General features: G+C 43.7%; 2 protein-coding genes across 2 annotated transcripts; one reads left to right on the top strand and one right to left on the bottom strand.

Annotated features, from left to right (window-relative positions):
- The first annotated feature begins 568 nt into the window (after nt 1–568).
- atp1b2b (ATPase Na+/K+ transporting subunit beta 2b) lies at nt 569–10281 on the top strand. Its single transcript, XM_069668639.1, has 7 exons — nt 569–943; nt 5206–5334; nt 5430–5537; nt 5748–5953; nt 6145–6204; nt 6620–6715; nt 6804–10281. Exons 1-7 carry the CDS (start codon nt 853–855, stop codon nt 6972–6974), a joined length of 861 nt encoding a protein of 286 aa, XP_069524740.1. The 5' UTR covers nt 569–852; the 3' UTR covers nt 6975–10281.
- Nucleotides 10282–11500: 1219 nt separating this feature from the next.
- On the bottom strand, nt 11501–17168 carry gltpd2b (glycolipid transfer protein domain containing 2b). Its single transcript, XM_069675516.1, has 4 exons — nt 16632–17168; nt 14061–14119; nt 13713–13891; nt 11501–13583 (listed from the first exon to the last, which is right to left on the bottom strand). The coding sequence occupies exons 1-4, from the start codon at nt 16699–16701 to the stop codon at nt 12989–12991; spliced, it is 903 nt and encodes a 300-aa protein (XP_069531617.1). The 5' UTR covers nt 16702–17168; the 3' UTR covers nt 11501–12988.
- Between the last annotated feature and the right edge of the window lie 3751 nt (nt 17169–20919).

The raw sequence follows: 20919 nt of genomic DNA on the forward strand, positions 1-20919 counted from the left end.
TATTAAAATTCAAATTGTTGAGGTTTTAGACAAGACTCTTTTTTTCATATTTAATGACTACAAAAGAAAGAAAACCACCTGGCAGGCCGCTGACATCTGACCCATGGTAAACTACATAGACTATACAATAATGTCCCTGTATGATTATTATATAAATATAATGCTAATTTAATTTAAATAAAAATGTATACAACAATCCATCAAAGAGAACTACAGATACTTCAGCTTCCTTTAGGAACTTCAGAGGGATATCACGTTGGTTTTCTCTGGCCGCGACGTGACGATACGCTCCTCAGAGCCAATACCAGCGCGCCTTTAGCTAACACGTGATTGGCTCTGAGGGCTGTCACTCACGAGATACGGTGCAGATGATTGGCCGAACGGAGGCAGGGTGATGGTTCGGAGGAGGGGGCAGCTCAGCCGGGGGATAGATAGAGGATGAGGTTCTTGAAAGGGGAGGGGGGAGTGGGGGAGGTGATGATTGGAGAGGGTGGGGGGTGCTTGTAGAGGGAGGCGGAGGGAGTGCTTTACCGCAGTATCACTGGATTTCTGCACCACTCATCAAAACTCTGCGGCATGCAGACAAGAAGAGCTGGGGGGGAGGGCAGTTACTAGGTCTGAGCTGAGAGTAGGACCGCTACCTCTTACTGTCCATTTTGCTTTTATTAGATAGACCACTGTAGAGCTTTCCTGTCATTTGCGTCTGCGACCGGTTTAATTACCTCTTTTTACCCATAGCGGAGGCACACTAGCTCTCTCTGCTCTCTCTCTCTCTTGCTAATTGTTTCAACCCGGCGTTTTTTGCATTAGATCCCGTTATTATAGTTCGTTGGTCCTAACTTTTATGATAAAATGGCAAAGGATGGAGAAAAAGGCGGGTGGAAGGACTTTATATGGAACCCGAGGACGAGGGAGTTTCTGGGCAGGACGGCGAGCAGCTGGGGTAAGTAGAGTCCAGCTACAGCAATGCAGCAAACCCGGTCCCCCGGCTCTCTAACAGGTCTCCGCCATACTCTGTAGAGCCTTTACTAAATGTTCAACATGCTTCTTTTAGAGGGGACTCCTTCTGATATGACTATGTGTAACTATCATGTGAATTAGAGCCTGATGAAGTTGGGTGATTATGCTCCCTTGGGTAATGAGATGGCTGTCGCTGTCCACTCCACTGTGGTGCTGAAATCTGAATGCGGCACCGCTCCTGGGCAAGAAAAAAAAATCCTCCTGCCTTAGTTTCTGTCTTTATTTATTAATTTATGGCACTGCTTTTCCCTGCGCAATGCGCCCAACATAAGGGAGGAGGCATATGATCTTATTTTTACATTTGAATTAGCCAGATTACTGCAGCAGTGCTGAGGCAGGTTCCACTCTGTTGCACCATCAGCCCCTCTCTGTGGAAGAGTGCTTTAGCCAGCTTTAATGTGAATTCCTCTGCAGAGAAGACTTTTTCTAAGGGGAAATGTTTGCAGCTTTATAACGAGAGTTCAACATGATGTCATTCTGTTCTCAGGGTTTTCCCTAAAGAATTTCAAAGGGGGATCCGAATCCCAGCCTCTATGCAACACTGTCATACTGCTACAATGCCCTCCTTTCTTTCATACAACAAGCCTGCAACTGTTTCAATGATTCATGAAATGATAGGGCACATATGGCCCTCTTCTAATGACATTGGAGCGTTTTAATCTGGGTAAAGCCGAGGGCCAAATGCTATTTGTATCACCTCCAACCCCGGCCCCTCCCAGTGAGTGTAAATCAGTGAGGGATTTAATCCTAATCTAATGACTTCATTGGCTGATGGGGAAGGTATCAATTCAGGGTCGGAGCCAGCAAAGTAAACCACTTTCAGGAATTTAGACTATTTTGGTCTTTCCACTGGTTGACACGCTCTTAACGGAGACATTGAAGTTTGGTCTCTGATTGGAGTGAAGCTGAAAGTACTTTTACTCTGAGTTGTATTCTTGTGATTATGTGTCATCAATGGACATTGTACTATTAGTGCAGGAATCATTGACTGCATGCCCTGCTGGAATCCTCCCACAGTGTACAACTTAATCCAGCTCAGTGCGTCCCAGGTGCTCTAAGGTCTGCTGGCCTTTTTAAGCTGTGCTCTCTAAGGCTTGTTAATTAGGCTATTTTTGTAGTTTGCCACTACATGTAGGCCTGCTAAACTTGGCATTTCGCCTCAGCACTTCCTCTTTCTCCCCATGACGCAAACACAGAAGGCGACGTACTGTACCTCTACTTTCACTTGTTGGAATGCTTGGCTTTATTTATTTATAGTCCATCCATCCATTTTCTACCTATCTCAACATGCACTGAGAATAAAGTTAGGTTTCCAGTCTATTTAAAAGGCAAATTATGCGGTTCAGTGTGCGTTCAGAGCCTGAGATCAAAGGCTTTTTTTTTTCCAGGATGAAACACAGAACACTTCTTCACGTGTTCTGCTTTGTGTAAAGAGCTGTAATGATATGCCTTGGTAAAATAGGACAATTTAGATGTTACAGTGCCACCAGCAGACACTAGGGAAACATGGTCAAACAGCTACCTCTATTAAACAAGGAATAATTATGTGTTCTGCACCTCCCACTTCCAAAAACAACATACGGCTCTTACTGTGACACAGGAAAATATCCTTCAAGGGCCCAATTAAAAACAAACCATAGTTTGGTACCATATACAAGATAATCAATAGTTCAACATTAGAAGAAGTAAAGCTCAAAGGTATTCAGTCTGTCTTCAGAGCGTTTCATTTTTAGTTTTGAGGTCTGTTTGATCACCAATGTACAAAGCAATTGGGCATCATGTCCTCCTAATTAATTCCGATAGAAAATAGACACCTTGCGGCATTATCGCTGAAGAAAGAACAGGATACCAAACCTTCCCGCCCTGGCCTTTTTGTTCTTCGCTTTCAACTGCCATCTGCAAACAAAACCCGGCTGAAAGGGAGAGACTGCACCGTCCATCATCATCGTGGCCTGAGAGGGCCGACTGTAAACCTAACACCCTCCTTGCCAGGGGGAAAGCCACCCTGCTGTATGCACGTGTGCACATGCATTCTCCCCTGGGTGGTGTCATGTTTGTGGTGAGCACAAAACTCCCTCTGCACGACAGAGAAAACCACTTAAACACTTTGTTTTGTCACATCTTATCTCTCCTGCCTCCCCTCTCTCTCTCTCTCTCTCTCTCGCTGTAGTGCCTCCGGCTCGGTCCGAAGCCTGGAGAGCTGACTCTGTGTATTTTTAATGACTCAGCTTGGGTCTTTTCCATGCGACAGACGGGATGTTCTCTGCCATCTCACTCCGCCATCCATTCACTTCTAATTCTGATAATTCTAGAAACAGTTAAATGAACATGCACACAGGCTTTACATCATGAGGATACCTGTCTGTAACTGCCCCCCCGTGGAGCAGCTTCCCCTTGACATTTTGTTATGGATCCTGTACGCCCGGCCTTGGGGAGGCAGACGCAGCTGCTGACAGAGTGAAAGGGCTCCACGCATGAGGGGGGCAGCCAGCATAGGCGCAGGGTCACGGCACTCAATCGCTATTCCAACTCTGTCCTCAGGTGTGGATGCTTAAAGTGATGAACGTGTCAAAGAAAATGTCACTTATGATTCCCTGCTCTTTATATAGACAGGAGTGCCGGAGGGGGGGGCCGAACACTGTCAGAGGGGTCTGTACTTTCAGACAGCATACATCAGAGGCAAAGAGGAATCTTTACATTGTCACAAAGCCCTCAAACAAGATCAGAAGGCGTCAAGTTGAGGAAATCGCTGGGAAATTGTGATGTCACTGATCAAAAAGAGAAATGACAGCAGCTCTGCTTTCCGTCTTATGTAACAACTCTGGTAATGAAAAAGGGACCTCGTCTATGATGGCCTGTAATCTCCTGACCCTGTGGCCCCGGTCTCCAGGGAGTCCTTGTCCTCACTCCTCCTGTATCTCCCTCTGTCATCGCCCCCCCCCCCCCCCCCCCCCCCCCCCTCTGAAATCCACCAGAGAGCAGCCATTCAAATCCTGCCTTAAGTCACACTGATCACGCCACAGTTCTGTCTCTGTCGGGCGATTAATTCACCTCATTTGAATCCATATTTTACCCCATGCGATGCTCTATGTCCTACAGGATGCATGTTTAATACTGAGTGAGACAGAGACAAGCAGATGCTGCAGATGGGATGAAACACTCTGGTTTAATGAGGATTAAGTGGCCTCCTGTGAACGTGTTTGGCCGGCCAGACGCAGCACGTTATAGCAGAAGCATTTTATTAAAGCTGATTTCATCATTAACTCAAATGTCGGTGGATTCATATTTAAACATATCGTGTGCATTACAGTAATTATAAAAATGGACTGCGCTCACATGCAGCTGTGGATGTTGGTCTAATGTAGCCTTCATGCATAAATCAGGAACCCTCCCTTTGTAATGCACAGTCATCAGGCAGAGGATGCTGCAATACAACAGTCAGAGCAGGGGAAATAACGGGTGGAAATCTCTGTTGTTTCATAAATGCATAACAAGTAAGTGTAAGTGCAGGTACTTCATGCATCGATTAGGGGAAGAAACACAGAATCTAATATTACAAATGGAAGCAATTTGGTACATTTCCACATTGTTTGAACACGTGATCAAAAGGATTTTTTTTTGCACTGCTTCTGCGTTGGTGTGAAGTTCACCAAAAATCTTGTTTGCGATAAGCTAACTAATTGTTTTATACTTTTAGTAGCATTGTCAATAAATTATTATTCCAATACTTTGAAATTTTGTTCCTAGACAATTTGTGCTACTTACGTTAAAGACCTATAAAGGTGTTTAAACATGGAATAAATTGAACTTTATTGTGACTATAACGCCATTAAAATCATTACATTTAAAAAGATTTATAATAGTAGTAAAGCAAAAGAGTTATAATAGCATACGATCAGCTAATAATTTGAGAAAAAGCACCTAAAATGTCTTGAATTTAGCAGGAAGACTGGCTGTTGTTAGTAAGCTAGCTCCATGCTTTTATTTTGAAATGTGATCACAGGATTTGGGAGATGTGTTTATGTACGATCTGTGATCTGTGCAGTGTAGAAATGTGTTACATTTGTATGATTTACCTTTCTAGGTAAGCTTTGACTTCCTCTTTTCCTCCTGATCAGGATGTTTATGTAAGTAATGATGGCCTCTCGCATATCTAATGCAGCTCTCTTCTGTCTTTGTCTGCAGGTCTTATTCTTCTCTTCTATGTAGTTTTCTACATCTTCCTGGGCGGCCTGTTTGCGCTCACCATGTATGTCATGCTGCAGACGCTGGACGACCACAAACCCACCTGGCAGGACCGCCTCTCCACACCAGGTGCGTTACGGCTGATGAAACAAACTGAACGAACACACGGGTCACGGTCTGCACCCCGGTAACATCGCCTCCCTGTCTGTCTCTGTCGCTCACAGGTATGGTGATTAGACCCAAAGCAGATGAGACCTTTGAGATCGTCTACAGCATCAAGGACACTGAGAGCTGGGACATGTACGCTCAGGCTTTGGACAAGTTCCTGGCACGTAAGTCTGGCTCTCGTACGGTGACTCAAAAAAAGCTCACTGGGGATTATCCAACCATCCAGAATGAATTGTTTCTACCTAATAAGAGATAATTCCTTTACAGTGAGCGGGCGGGAGATCGCCTTGCATCATAAGCCCTTAAACACAGAAAATAAACCCTGCCCCCACCCTCTCTCTCTCTCTCTCTCTCTCTCTCTCTGCCCCCTGCAGCCTACAACAACTCGGTGCAGGCCCAGAAAAACGACATGTGCACCCCGAACAAGTATTTCCTGCAGGAAGACAGCGGCGACGTGAAGAACAACCCCAAGCGCTCCTGTCAGTTCAACCGCACCATCCTGGAGGACTGCTCTGGAATCAATGACCGTTACTATGGATACCAGGACGGCAAGCCGTGCATCATCATCAAGCTGAATCGGGTATGAACGAGGAGAGGGAAAAGGATGGTGTTGCTAGGAGACATGGAGTGACTGAGATAATGAAACCGGTTGGGAAAGAAGGAAAGATCCTAGCTGAAAAGATATTTATTGTTGCATTCATTTTACTTCTTACTTTTAAAAAGGGTAAAATAGAAATAGTGCTTGATGTGTGTTGTATTTTTCCCCACCAGGTGATTGGGATGCTTCCAGCAAAGGATGGACAGGCTCCGTTTGTCACCTGTGGTGCAAAGGTAATACAGTTTAATCTTAAAATTACAATCTGGATTTCAGCCCGTTCATAGCTTCTTATGCTCACTCTCATCTACAATATGCCACCTATCGCTCACCTCCACTCTCTTTCACGCATGTCTTCATATATGGTCTGTCTTGTATCTGTATTGCATGCCATCTTGTCATTTACACCGCTTGCCTTTGTTGCTTTTTCCATCGATTTCCATTAATCTGCCATCTCACAGCGATACAAAGTTGGCAAAAATCAATGGGTAAGAATGTAGACATTGAGGAACACGTGAAGTAGTAGTTTAGATCGTAGTTATAAATTTGTCAAGGTGAGACTTTTAGTATTTAATAGATGGAGGAATTATTATTATTATTATTTACACTGAAAGCTTTCAGGCTGTAACAAGTGATGTTTCACCCTCTCAGAGAGAAGACTCCGACAAAATCGGAGAGCTGGAATATTTCCCTCCAAATGGCACTTTCAACCTCATGTACTACCCTTACTACGGCAAGAAAGCTCAGGTAAGACTGCACCTCTAAACAGTTAATAGTAGATGTACCACGCAGAATACCCGTGTGTTTAAAGACGTCCTCGGATCTGTCGTCACAGGTGAACTACTCTCAGCCGCTGGTCGCCGTCAAGTTCCTCAACATCACCACCAATCAAGACGTCAACATCGAGTGCAAGATCAACGCCAACAACATTCCCATCGGAAGTGAAAGGGACAAGTTTGCCGGGAGAGTGTCGTTCAAGCTGAGGATCAACACTGTCCCTAACTAGGTTGACCTCTAACCTCTCCTGAAAACTACTCTCTCCATTGTCTGCAACCTTGCACATACACAGAAAGCAATCTCAGTATTCACACCCTTTGTAGGATTTGTTTACACCCCCTGCATTTTTGGGGGAAATTGTTAATCTTAGTGGGATGAGGTGAGAATAAAAGGGTGCTAATCCTGTCATTATTTCTGTCTGTGAGCTTTGGGACAAATTCTTCTCTGTAAATTAGTTTGAGGTGACGTCTATTTATACTGCATGATCAAACTAGGGGATGTAAAAGGATGTGAACGTGTGTTTTCAGAGTTTGCGAGGATCAGCAATGGTACCACTTTAATGCTGCTCCCCTCCTGCTGCCTCCTAACAGAGTCTCCCTCTATATACGAATATACACAAATTACAATACAAAATGTGTATATCTACAGTATTTATACGGCATCATAACCTTATATCAGTATTTTGTTGCACTTAAAAGAATAATCCAACAGACTCGCGTATATCTCGGTGGATGGATGCAGAGATGAAGCCATGTTGCATGTGTGTATTGTCTTTCGTGTGCTATGAGGGCAGGAGGCCCTGGAGTCCCACCTCTCTGCTCAGTGTGAAATACGAATCCATTCAACCGCTGACCACCAGGAGGGACCGCACTGTAATCTAAAAACACCCAATAACATAGGTTTTAAAAACAAACAAACTAAAGGGAGTCACAGGAGAGCTCAAAACCTTTAAGAGTGTGTGTGTTTGTGTGTCTTTATGTGTGCGCCACTCATCCACAGGTCCCATTTCATACTGTAGGTCGGGAAGTTGCATGCAATGTGCAATATTCATTACATGGCATACATTATGAATGCTTGAGTCCATTCTTTAGATTAAGTAATAATTAATTTGGATCATTTGATATTCAGCTTTGTTTGACCTGCTCTAACATGACGTTAGAGTGCATCTGTCATGTTTCAGACGTCTTATAACATCACCTGAGGTTTCCTTTGCAGCCAAAACTCCCAGTCAGATCGTTGCTAACAACTTTAGCTTCCAGGTAAAAAAAAAAACATCAGAATATCAAATATCAAATGATCCTCCTGCTGCACAATGATGCTACACTTCCTGTCATTGTGTCCATCATTTATCCCTTAACAATAGTCATTTTAATTTATCTCAATTTTAAGGTAATCAAAGCATAAATATCTAGTTTCTTTTGTGTGTTTTGCATCTATTTCATGTGTATCAGAAATAGATGCCATTGTCATATATATTTTGTATTGAATTGCACTTGAAGTGTGCTTTTTTTCTCTCTTTTGTTGTGAAGCTGAGCTAAATTGAATCATGTACAGTTTTGGAGGGGAATGATGTAGAAGTTTTTAGTGTTTTCTCTTTGTTTCATTCATACTCATTATCATCCTTTAAAGATATCAAAATGTAACGTTTAAAGGTTCCTTTTTACAGTGACTAGGATGTTGAATGTGTGAGTTGTTAGTGCATCAGAGTTTGGTTTTATAGGCCTGTAGGATCAGAACTGGAGGTTTGCTTTCTTGACCGCACTGAAAAGGATATTTTTTTCTGTTCTGCACTGTTTTACGGGTCAGTCTGAAGGTACATGATGGTGATTAAAAGTTTGAACGAACCATAGATTATTCTGGTGCTGAAGCTGTTTACTCACACAGAATTGTAAGAAACACCTGCAGATATTGGCTGCAGAAATCTGTAGAGTCACACTTGAACTGTGAACACAAGCATCTGTTCACTCGCATTACAGCCTGGCTCCGCTCCATTATTTCATTCCTCTCAGAGCAATGTGCTTCTCCGTCTCACACTGGTCTAAATGGGACTCATTGTCCGATGCAGATTTGACAAAGAGAGCGACTATTACATGTAATGTGATTATCTGATCTGTATCGGACAGGTTGTTCATAATGAATTATGTTCACAAACAGTCATCGGAGGCTCTTTTTTTTGCGTGCTTTTTGAGACAGTCCACCCACCAGCTCACATGCACTTCTCCTCTGGCATTCCTGCAACACTTACTTAATTTCGCTGTAATCTCTTAATCTGGTCGGCTAATCCACAGCAGGCACGCTGAACTTCTTTACCCTACTTTGTCGCTCCTCCTCCTCTACTCCGTTTTCTCCTTCGAAATACTCATTCAATCCTCTTTTATTCATTTGAATCATTGCAGAATCAAATTGAGGCCCATTTAAAGTACAGCGAATCAAAAGTGCTGCTTCATCACCTGATTGGACGCTTTTGTTTTTAGCCATGTGCATGTGAAGATTATCTCTTCAACCAAAGATCTCCATCGCAGTTTGTTTATGATTTCAGCAGCAGATCTGAGTGACGATCTCATGCAGCGATACCGTAGGATCCTAGTGGAGGGCTAGCCACCCTGTGTGATTAAAAGGCCTACTCTTATATAATAAGAATACGCACAAGAGGAACATGTTTCACTGCAACATAACAGTGCCTCCTGGTGGACAGACCGTGTTGTGCCCCAGTGTCACAGAATGTTTTCCTGTTATCTCCATTTATCTGTTGTTTTCTTTCTCTGATAATTTGGAGATGTCTTCAAAAAGCAATACATTTATTTATGGTGTGGCTGTATGGTGTATTTATTAGAAAGGCTGTCACAGAATCAGTTTATCATCAAGAGCAAGGAAGGGAACAGGAACACGGAGGTGTTGCATTCAGGCAGATTTGTCAAAGTGCATTACCCTGACGGAACAGTTAGAAAAGTAATGTTTTATTTATTAAAAAAAAGAGTATTTTTATTGCTATTTTGTCGTAAAGAGGAGAGAATGTATAGGTTTGGATTGTATCGCGTCAGATGGTAGGTTTTCATCTTTTAATTCAGTGAACGGAACAGCTCGGGAGAAGACTTTGTTTTTTATTGTCATTGTTTGGTCCTTTCTACTTTCTTAAATGGAGCTTGTAAAGCTTGCAGTGAAAGTTCTCTCATGTCAGAATTATGTCATTAAAAGTGAATCGATGGTGCAAGCAGTTCTTCCAGAGAACTTTCAGTGCAAGAACCTTCTCAGAGTCAAACTGCAACCAGGCCCGACGCACACGTCAGAGAGAGTCCATTAGTAACAAACCTCATTATCCCAAACTAACCCCCCTTGTCTTAACTCGTACTCTTGCCTAAGACTGTGGTGCACGGATAGCTCAAGAAAGAAATCAGTGGAATTTGTTGAGATACTCTAACACATAAAGGATGATAATTCTACTCTGGATCTTTATTTTTGCTCTTACTGTATGTATATTTTTGCTCATGTTTACTGCAAACCAAGATAGAGAAATAAATAAATGTCATTTAAGGGAACTCAGACTCTTGCCTCCTTAACAGTTTGGTGTCATGACAGGATGAGAGAAGGGAGTGTGGGCCTTTCATCGTGGTTTACCAGGCTTCAAAAAGTAGTAAAATGCAGTGTGGCCAGGAAACGGTGACGAAAAAAGAAGCCAGCCAGTGTCAAAAGTAGCATCAGGTTGATGTAATCTAATGTAATCCCATTCACTGTAATCCTCACAGGCTCCATCGCCAGTGGACAATAGTGTTATCCTGTGCTCGCACACTGCTGCAAAGAAAAAGAGACATACTGTGAGTTACATTATGTTCTTCTTTAAGTGTGAAGTGAACTACAAAGTCTTATTCTCACATGAGTATCAAGAGGAAATATGTGCAGAGTGGAAATACCAGCAGCCACACGTCACCCTCCTACACACATCACAGGTCAAAGGTCGCAGTCCTGCCTGGACTCCACATACTTTCTCGTAATAAAAACAGCCCTGAGCTCAATAAAATGTGGATCTTCTTGGAGGTTGGACTTTTTTAATCTCTTTTGGGAGTTGTTTTAATATAGTCTGCCGCCAGCAGCTTGACAAGATTACAGGCGAAGTGCACTTCCGCGTTCTGACCTTCACCCAGCTCCTGTCTCCTGTTGGCTCCTGAGGCCGCAGGCTCTATCCTCGCCTGTCCTTTCCTCAGCCGTCTCCTCCTCAGGAAGAGCGAGCGCAGGGCAGGAGAAGAGAGAAAGCCAGGATTACGTAGCATTAGAGGTATTTGTGGGTTTAAAATAGTCTGATCAAGAGTAGTGCTGGTGTCCTATTCTTACATTTACTACTCCCGCTGTCAGACACACGCTCTGCATTTCATAATCCTGAATAATCTGTAACCCTTTGTTGTCCCTTAGATTGAGACTTTTTCTAAAAAGTCAGACAAAACATGATATATTTTCATACAGACCAAGAGACATCACGAGGGGAAAAGCCTCCGCATTTGGGTTCAAACATCTTTTCATTTCCACAAAGCGGCACACAGAACAGATTATGTCCACCATGATGTTAGTAAAATTAATACTGGTGCGTATCTGAGCGCTGGAACCGCTGCTGGATGCTGGATAGCATTACACAACAGTCCAGTGGCATTTAAATGTCAAAGCTATCACATAACTGGGCCAGACTACGACAGAAAATACACAACTGGATTCTGCCTTTGTCTTGTTTAACCATATATATTTAATCATTTTGAACATGATACAAAACGTACAGTGTAACACTGAGATATAATGCTCCACGCTCACACCACGATTAGTGTCAGGCACCATGTTGTCTTCTGTTCAGCACATGTTGATTTCTTTGTAAAACACTTCTGTAATCAGGATTGATTGGTCCCAGATTTTAAGGCTACCAGGCATCTAGACCTAGCCGGTAATGAGGTAGCATACTAAATCATGTCAAATACAATTAAAACAGCATTCATTCGCAGTGTAAAACATTTAACAAACCACATATGGTTTGGTGTAGGGATGCACGATACTGGATTTTTTTCAGATATCCGATATGCTGATATTTTCCAACCCTTTTTGCCTATTTCAATCTGTTAGGCACATGTTTTATTCCACCTAATTACAGAGAACATCAAGTCTCCCCTGTAGTGGAATTGACATCATGCCTACTCTTATTGTAGTGGCCAAAAACCGCCATAAAGCAGACACGCTTGACGGAGTAGACGTTATACTAAAGGTCACGTGTCTGATCACTTACGTTTCTGAGCGCACCTGAATGCAGCATCCCCCCCAGAAACACGGCAGTGAGGGCGACATGCCCATCACCGGCGGACTCTTTTTATCGTGTGTGCGTCCATGAATATGTAAGTTAGTTTTACACTGATGTTTATGTTACTCTCTGTTAGCGTCGCCTTTGGCCGCGAGTGTATTTTTGGCGTGTTTGATGTTAAGTCCGGTAAAATAACGAGAATGTGAGCTAACTGTTAGCCAGTTAAGAGTTGTGAAAGTTGTTTAACTTCTACTCATTGGCTCGAGTTTCTGTGACTTTTTAGCCTTTATTTGTATATTGATAACTTTGCGCAGGTGGTGCGCGCGCACACTCGTGCCGAGTTAATGTCGTAGCATTACATCAAGCTTTTTTAGGGAATCATTGAGCATTTAGGCAGAATTAAAGCGTTGTTTTATGGGTGGAAAATATCCGCAGAAAAATGACATTACCGATATGACATTTTCAAGCCATTATCTGCAGATACCGATAATATCGAGCATCCCTGGTGTAGGCACAAAAACATGAACTGTGCATCCATTACTTACACACTTTCAAGAACATTACAGTATCACTAATGTTGCTTAAGACGTGTAGTCATCATGTTAATGTGTCCACCTGCTTTAATAATTCACAGTCTGTGTTCAGGCTGCCTTAATGCATTATCAGCTGCCTTACTAATGCCTCTAAAGGGAGGACAAGTTGAGAAATTATCTCATTAAACTGAATAAGGAATGTGCGTAGATTGAGAGTAAACTTTCACTATAAGTTGATTGTTAACAGCACTTTGGTTGGGAGGAAAAACATGGCACATGTACACTTTAGTTGTATAAATGAGGCCATTTTTGTCTCCTTGAGAAGTCTGCACTTCGCTTGCAGCTGAGCATTCATGTGTGAAGCCCTGGCTAACCACGTGGAAGGTGCAAAACATGGTTTAAACAGCAGAGGCTGCATGTCCAGTCTGAAAGTCTGCTTTTCTATGGCAAGTCCAGCATGCCATTTTCCTCCAGGGCTTTCTGTGTCCTGTCATAAACCTCTCCAGTGGCCTGAACCACCCTGTTAAGCAGCACGCTCAGCTCCTCCTGGTTCTGCACGCACACCAGCCTGAAGAAGAAACCCCGCTCCGGCACGGCGATGAAGGCCACCTCGGCGGCCCTGCGGACTAACCAGGTGTGGTAGTTGGCGAGGGTGCTCTGGTAGGCCTCTCGACACAGCTCTGACGGGCTCCTGAGCCGTCCGGAAACAGGCGTCTCGGCCACCTTCTCCAGGAAGAGCTTCAGCCAGAGCAGAGCGCGGTGCAGCCGCAGGAGAGTCCGGCAACCAGAGTCCGTCTGCTGGTTGAAGTCCACCAGGCCTTGGCTCAGCTCCACTAAGATCATGGAGCGCACAGAGTGGTAAGGATTAGTCTTTGAGTCGGCCTCTGTGCTCACAGAGTTTATTGAGTTTACATCTGGGGCCAGCTCTGCTTCGGGGCTCTCTCCTGCTAACAGGGCCAGTTGTCGGATTACAGAAGTTTTGGTTTCTATCTCTTTCGATATCAGTCCCACCATCGGGCCCAGAGCTTCCATAAACCTGAGGAGTGAAACAGAGCAGGATGAATCATATCATAGAGTCCAGATTAGAACATAAATTACTTCATTCTTTCCAGTAGCAGTAAATCTCTTTCAGATAACTCCTGCGTGCGTTATCTGATGATATTACCTCACGAGCTCGTCCCAGCTGGAGAGATACGGCTGCAGGAGCACGTCAGAGGTGTCAGCCTGTGCTGCCAGCAGGTGGGAGAGCAGCAGTGACACCTGGAAGGTCTGACCGGGGCACCCCTCCAGGACCTGCGAGCCCTCAGCCCCGTCGGCTCCGCTGCTGTTGTACAGCTGGTGGAGCTGAGTGTGGGGGAGGGGAGGTGTGTGTGTGTGGGCGATTGTGGACAAAGAAAGGGAGAATGCGGAAGTGATTCACCACATTCAAATTGGCCATCTGCCGCACAAGACCAACCTTCTGGGGGAAATGTAATCAGTAACAAAGTGATTGATCATGTGCTTGTGTTCTTACCTTATTTACTTGATTATAACCTTTTAAACAGGAATCCCATTGGTAATCCAGACCTCCATCTGAGCGACAAATCAAAAGAGAAACATGAGAAATGCTAGTTTTCTTGCCCACTGAAAAAAACTGTGGCACAGGTATTGCTTTATGTGTGCATTTAACACATCAAAATCTATTATTTATGGGTTTGCGTCCCCGCATTAATTATTAACACTTATGGGTCAATGAGGCTCACAATGTCTGCACATTAAACCTGCAATAGCCTCGTTTTTTGGCCTCTTGGGTGCAGCAGAAACACCTTGTTGACATCACCTTTAAGCGATATCGGTTGAGTTGTTAGCGAACACTTATTAACACATCCAGGAGTGACGGAGCAACATTATCATTCATTCGTTTGTGAAACCCGGTGCAACACAATAGCTGTGTCTCAATTCAGGGGCTGCAGCCTTCGAAGGAGGCGGGCTACGGCAGGATGCACCATTCATAGCCTGCGTAGACCGCTAAAGCCGAGCTGAAATGAGACGGCCTGGTCTACGGAGGATTTCATGTTTGCGTCACCAGCTGCTCCAATCCTTACCATTGCGTCACCAAACGCCGCTCCTGCCAAGTAGCTAGCAGGCTAACGAGCTAGCATAACTAACATCACTTAACCTATTATTTTAAAGATAATTTGATTCAAGGGCACACATTTGTATCGCTAGCTATTGAGTTGGAACCAAAAACTTGTACATTAAAAGTGTATTCCTCGGCCACGTCAAAGCCGTCTCATTTGAATTAGCTTGCAATGAATCTTGGGATATGTTGGGCCATGAAGGATGCACCTGATGGTTCCTTATTGGCCCGGGAAAATTTGTCGGACACATCTGAAGGAGCTTTCGAATTGGGACAGCCGATGTGACGCTGTGACGCAATCGGCGTTCAAATACGCCCTTTGAATGATGCAGCCCCTGGATTGGGACACAGCTAATATTCCCTATCTTTTAGCTCCCTTTTGAGTTTCTACCGGTTGCTTGGGGAACTCCAACGCTCCAATTTTTCACTAGCTTGTTGCTAAACGTGCCTGTGTGCTGTTAGGTAAAGAGCAGGGAATGTGCAGTTTGCTTTCAGAGGTCTTTCACTAAGACTGCTACAGCCAAATAACGAACAAGAGTGAACGAGTGAAACAAAAACAGTGAAGTTGCAGGCTAGATGGCTAAACAATGAGCTAAAAGCAGCTATAAAGCTATGTTAGCTAACCGCTAATAATTCTCAGTAGTTTCATCACGACAAACAACGCAACAACAATCCACAGGAACATATCAATTTGAATTAGATTTGTGACTTGATTTAAAAAGCATCACTGTCATGTGACTTCTATTATAGTGTTAACATTAAACTGATTACGGACGGGCTGACTCGGTTCGTCGGACATTCTTGATTAATTCCAGTTTGAGCTCGTTTCAGCCTGTGGCAGAGCAAGCCGAGGAATGTGACCATCATGTGCCCATGCTGCTGGATCAATTATGATCCCTCTCCAATAATACATGTCTTTATTGGGCTGCAGAATCCATACAAACACCATTGTTATTATTCTTTTTAGCAATAGAAGTTGGCAGCTATGAAAATAACTACAGAAAAGCCCCTTTTTGAGCCCCTGGCAGTGTTTTTTCTGTATCTACTCAATTCTAATCAGGGCCTTTAATTTGTGATGAATTGGGGCCTCAATTTCCCAGGATGCTTTGTTCAATTCATTTGTATGTCTGTATGAAGTAGGCTTACTGAAGTCACATTTGTAACACTTGGCATTCACTCAGGCGACCCCGCAGGTTCACTGACTACATCCGGTAACTTACAGACCAAAAGCCACAAAAGCTGCCGGTGATGTTTCCACAGTCACATCGTCACTGATCATTAACAGAAATATCTCAGCCCCCAAACTGACCCAGGATGACTCCCCTGAACTACTGTTAGCTTTTTTGGTTAGACAGCATAACTGAGCCCATAAAGCAGCCAGGATTTTTTTGTTTTGACAATGACCTGCTGTTGGTGCAGCCAAAATATCAGGAGGGATGTGAAGTCTTGCCACTGTACAAACTAAGAGCCATATTCAAATGTAGGTCTCCTAATTGAGTTACAATGAGGATGCAGAGGTCATGCTTCCAGCTGGAAACCTATTGACCTTTTTGCTCAGTTCACACTCAATGTGACTCATATCTTCGAATTGAATACAAGCTAGAGAAAACATCACATGGTCACACTTTGAACACTTACGTTGCTTACAAGTAAATCATTTTTCCTCTATAAATATAAATTCATAAAATATGACCCATTCATATTTATTTTCCTGTACTTATTTTGATCAAAAATCTAAATTTAAAAAAAGTGTTATCTGTTATCTCAAATTTCCATTCGCCTACATGTAGAAAAGTAGAGATGTGTGACCACCATGCTGGATTCTGCAGCCACCAAACCATGTGACACATTCCTCATCTGGATCATATGCCTTTTACACAAGGCAGGGATTGTATAGATTAATAGTATAACATAGGAACACACACACACACACATACACAGAGAGAGAGAGAGAGAGATACTCACGGAGCCACAGGGAGCCGAGGAACAGCAGCAGGACTAAGATAGCAGCAGCAGCCTTGCTCTTCACACCCATACTGAAGTCCAGTTTTGGGTCTGCCCGTCCCTCTCTCTTCCCTCTCTTTGTCTCTACCTTTTCATTCCTCTGCGTCTCACATGAGTCCTCGTCCCCTGGCACAGGCTGTCACCACAATTAGTCTGTACCGGACCCCTGCCCCTAACCCCCCTGTCCTCTCTCTCATGCTCTTAAACAAAAAGTTCTCCCAACCATTCTCAGAGCCTCTGCTAATGTGTAACCCTGTTTTACAGCTGCTCGCTCTCCCTCCACACTCTGTTACAACTCAGCCTGCTGTTCCTCTTTCCCCTTCTTCTTTCTTTCACTTTCTTTGATTCACGTCTCTCCTCTCCCCTGCCTTTGTGTCTCTCTGATTTTTTGAAGCTGCCTGTCTCTTGCTGCGTTGCTCAATCTGAGGGTCCAGAGATCAGCCGGGAGCAGCCACTGGCTGATAAAGCAGAGCCGGCGTAGCTTGTCCGCTAGTAACCCCCTTCCTCCAGATTCATCTTCAAGATATGCGCTATATTCCTGGTCACTTGGAGTAAACACATGCTCCCTCTCCTCTCCTCCCACTACCAACACCCTCCCTCCTCCCTTTCTCCCTCCCTCCCTCTATAACTCATTCACACACACACGCCATTAGGAGCACCACCATGAGCAGCACCACATTTAACAGAGCAGACACATTTCTGCTGTAAATCAGACTGTAATGTATCTCTCCATTAAAACAACTGTGTGTTTCCCCTCTTTGTTTAAGTCATGACAACCCAGAGTCAACCTCTGTATTGATTCATCAACACAATCTAGTGTCTGAACAGAGCGATGTCTGTCAATGAATAACAAAGTCTAACCGAGCCAATCATAGACTGCAAAATAACAGAGTCCAGTCGTGCTGATCTAATTTTATATGTCTTTTTATATATAATAATATATATCAATTTATATATAAGAATATGAAGAAATAAAACAGCAAAATAAAAGAATCTAATAAGGATTAAAAGATGTACAAAAATGCTATTAATTGTCTCTTGTTAGCAAATGCTTTAAACAGTTGATTCATCTTCTTTCACTCCAATTCTAAATGTTTAATATTTAATGATTTTATCTGATTATTGGGGTCTAAAGTCTAAGACGTGTCAGTAAAACATGAGCAGCTCATGCAGGGTGTTCCCATGATTATCACTATCAGGGGGAAACCCACTGATTGCTCCCTATCTCCCGGTTCGCTGCTGCTGCTAACGTGGGGGGAGGTGAACAGACATTGAACTCCACGCTCAAGCCGAACCACATGTGCGCTCGCGAAGAGGGGGGACCTAACAATGGCTGTTCGCAGCAGAGGAGCGGGAAACTTGTGAAAGCAAGGCCCCGGTAATGATTCTGCTGGGAGGGGCCGGTCATGGGGCTCTGTGCAGTGAATGGATGATCCCAGCTGAAGCGGGCAGCAACTGACAAGGAGACAAATCCTTCAGAAAACATGTGACCCTTTCTGAGGACTTGAACTGACTGACTCCACACAGCTGGTGCTCTGCAATAAAATCTGACCAAATAACATTCACTTTAAAATAGATGTAGTTCTTAAAAATGTAGATTTGACTGAGGGGGAATAAGAAGCAGCTCTGACTAAAGCACATGGTATGCATTCACACTGTGAGAGTATGTTTATGTATGGAGGGTTCAGTAGAGCAGGAAAGAGGTATTTCGTCACTGTCAGACACCCACACACTGAAATTTTCCACCAGGAGAGTGAAAACATTGAACCACAGCACCAGGATTAGCCTTTAAATCCAGTTTTGATGCTTGTTAAAGTGGTCCAAGGCTTTGTTAAAGAGCAGCTCCAGTCATGTTTTAAGACATATTAAATGCTCTGCATGAAATAATGAATTGTTTCTGATACGTTTAATCACCTTGTAAAAATCCTCCCAAGACATCTCCTCCTTCTCACTCATTGAAAGATTCCTGCATAGGCCCCGCCCACTATGCACATTTCCAACCGCCCCCTCCGTCATGGAAACAAAACACGTCTCCATTTATTGGCAACTTGTTGAAACTTGGCTAGCTTGAAATGTAATAATTAGTAGTAGTAACGTTAAAGGAGAAGTTCGGTATCTTTAAACCTGGTCCCTATTTTTTACAAATGTGGGTGTCAAATTGACTCATAAGAACAAAAACTTTTGGAATCAGTCCAGTAGATGGACTCCACCGTAGCCGCGATACAGCCACAATAACTGCAACATAATCCCCTGGGGCAACTGCGCCCAAATAAAGTACGTCCACTAAAAGTGCTTGTTTTTGCCGGTGGAGTCCATCTACTGAACTGATTACAAAAGTTTTTGTTCCCATGAGTCATTTCGACACCCAAATTTGTAAAAAATAAGGCCCAGGTGTAAAAATACAGAATTTCTCCTTCAAGCAGTCAGTAGTGAGTTTGCAAAAATTAAGATGACGGTTACAGCTGGCTCGCGCATTGCCAAAGTGGTTGCCATAGGTTACACATAATGAGATGCATAGCGTCACCCCGTCCATTAACGGGATTGGCTCCTTAGGTTTGTGACGTCTCAAACCTGCCAATCTGAAAACGTGTTGTTCAGCCTGTCCTTGGTACACTGCAGTTTAAAAGCAGACAGGCCCAGCCATGGAGATGACTGCTGATGTTGTCCCTGATATGTCTTGTAGCACATGAAGAACACCACATGGAGATGTTTACAAGGTTAAACACTTGATTTGACACTGGAGGAGGTCTTGACGTTATCTCCAGAGCTGAATGAAAGCAGATGTGAAAGAAAAGATGCATGATTGTTATTGATTGTTGTGGGTGGGGCTTCTAGTGGCTTGTGGGTTGAGATACAACCTTGTCTTGAAGCTTTAAACTTATATCTGCCAAAACGCATCAAAATAACGTCTAAATCCCTTAACAGAGGTCTAAATTGTATGAAAGAATATGTGATAATAGATTAACAGTTTATTTGAAGACATTTACTGTTATAAGTTGATCTACTACTCTGTCTATGGATGCACAAGAGGCCAGCTAAATTAAAAATGTTGTAATTGCATATTAAAACAGTTCTTGGTCCAAATGCATTAACATGTCAATGGTTTGAATACCCTGCATCCCTGGAGCTATAGAAGCAAACAGACCAAACCTAAACTTATAACACACTGCTGGACGGGTCATTTATCTTAGAATACCAAAAACAAAACAACCTTTTTCCCTTGGATCTTTTATGTTTGTCTGAATTACACATGAATGTTGTTTTGTTACACTATCCTGCAGCTCTGCTCTGTACACCAACAGATCCAGCCCCTCTTCTGCCTCTGAGCCCGGGCCGAGTGCGAGACACATAATCTGCCTTCTGGAGGCTCCCGTTACCTTAAAGAAGCTCATCTCTGTTTCCCCAAATTTATATTTAGAAGTCCATCACGTAACGTGCGACCCACATGGTGCATTCCTCAAATCAGTGTGTTGCCCTTGTCGCTACAAAGTGACACTACTTATATTACTAACCGTACTAATTATAATAGTAAACGTAGTCTCTGGGCTTGAGTTGTAAAAGACATGCTGACAGTCTGATCTGTAGCACGATACACACACGATCTGAAAGAAAGATCAGACTGATCCGGATCAAAGTGCGTCTTCATGTTTCTATGAGTTTCATACGTCTGCCTCCAGCCCTCTCACCTCACCACAGTCTGCAGACACGCTCTCTCTGCTGAGCCCTGCTGCTGCTCTGCTAAGTCTCTGCCGGATGTATAAATACCCCACACACATAGCAAGGGTGCTGCAGGCCTGTGCAGCCCGTCACCTGTTCACCTTGCAGCACCCACGGGTGTCTGTATCCACTCCCACACACATACAGCGACATTATGTGCCTACGTTGACGTTCTTATTAATAACAAAGCTGTAAGAATAAAGGAAAACGACGTGGATGTAGCATGTTGCAGACTAACAGCATTGAGTCTCACTACTAGGACAAGCTCTAATGGAGTAGAACTGGCCTGACCACAGATAGTTGCTGCCTAATGATCATGATGATGGTTATTGTGGGTGACCAGAGTGTGACTTGAAGTCCTGGTTTAGTGCCTCCCAGCTGCCGTGTAACCTGAGCCTTGGACAGCGACAGCCGGGGTGGGCGACAGTCAGGGTGTTGGGTGGTGGGGGATTAAGGGCTCTTCCTCTCCGTCTTTGCTCGCCCTCTCTCAAACTTAATATTTAAATATAGTGCGGTACCGGGCAGAGGAAGG

This window comes from Semicossyphus pulcher, unplaced genomic scaffold, assembly GCF_022749685.1.
Source record: "Semicossyphus pulcher isolate SPU_LCO1_2020_fin unplaced genomic scaffold, fSemPul1.0.p SCAF_10, whole genome shotgun sequence".
NCBI classification, from domain to species: domain Eukaryota; kingdom Metazoa; phylum Chordata; class Actinopteri; order Labriformes; family Labridae; genus Semicossyphus; species Semicossyphus pulcher.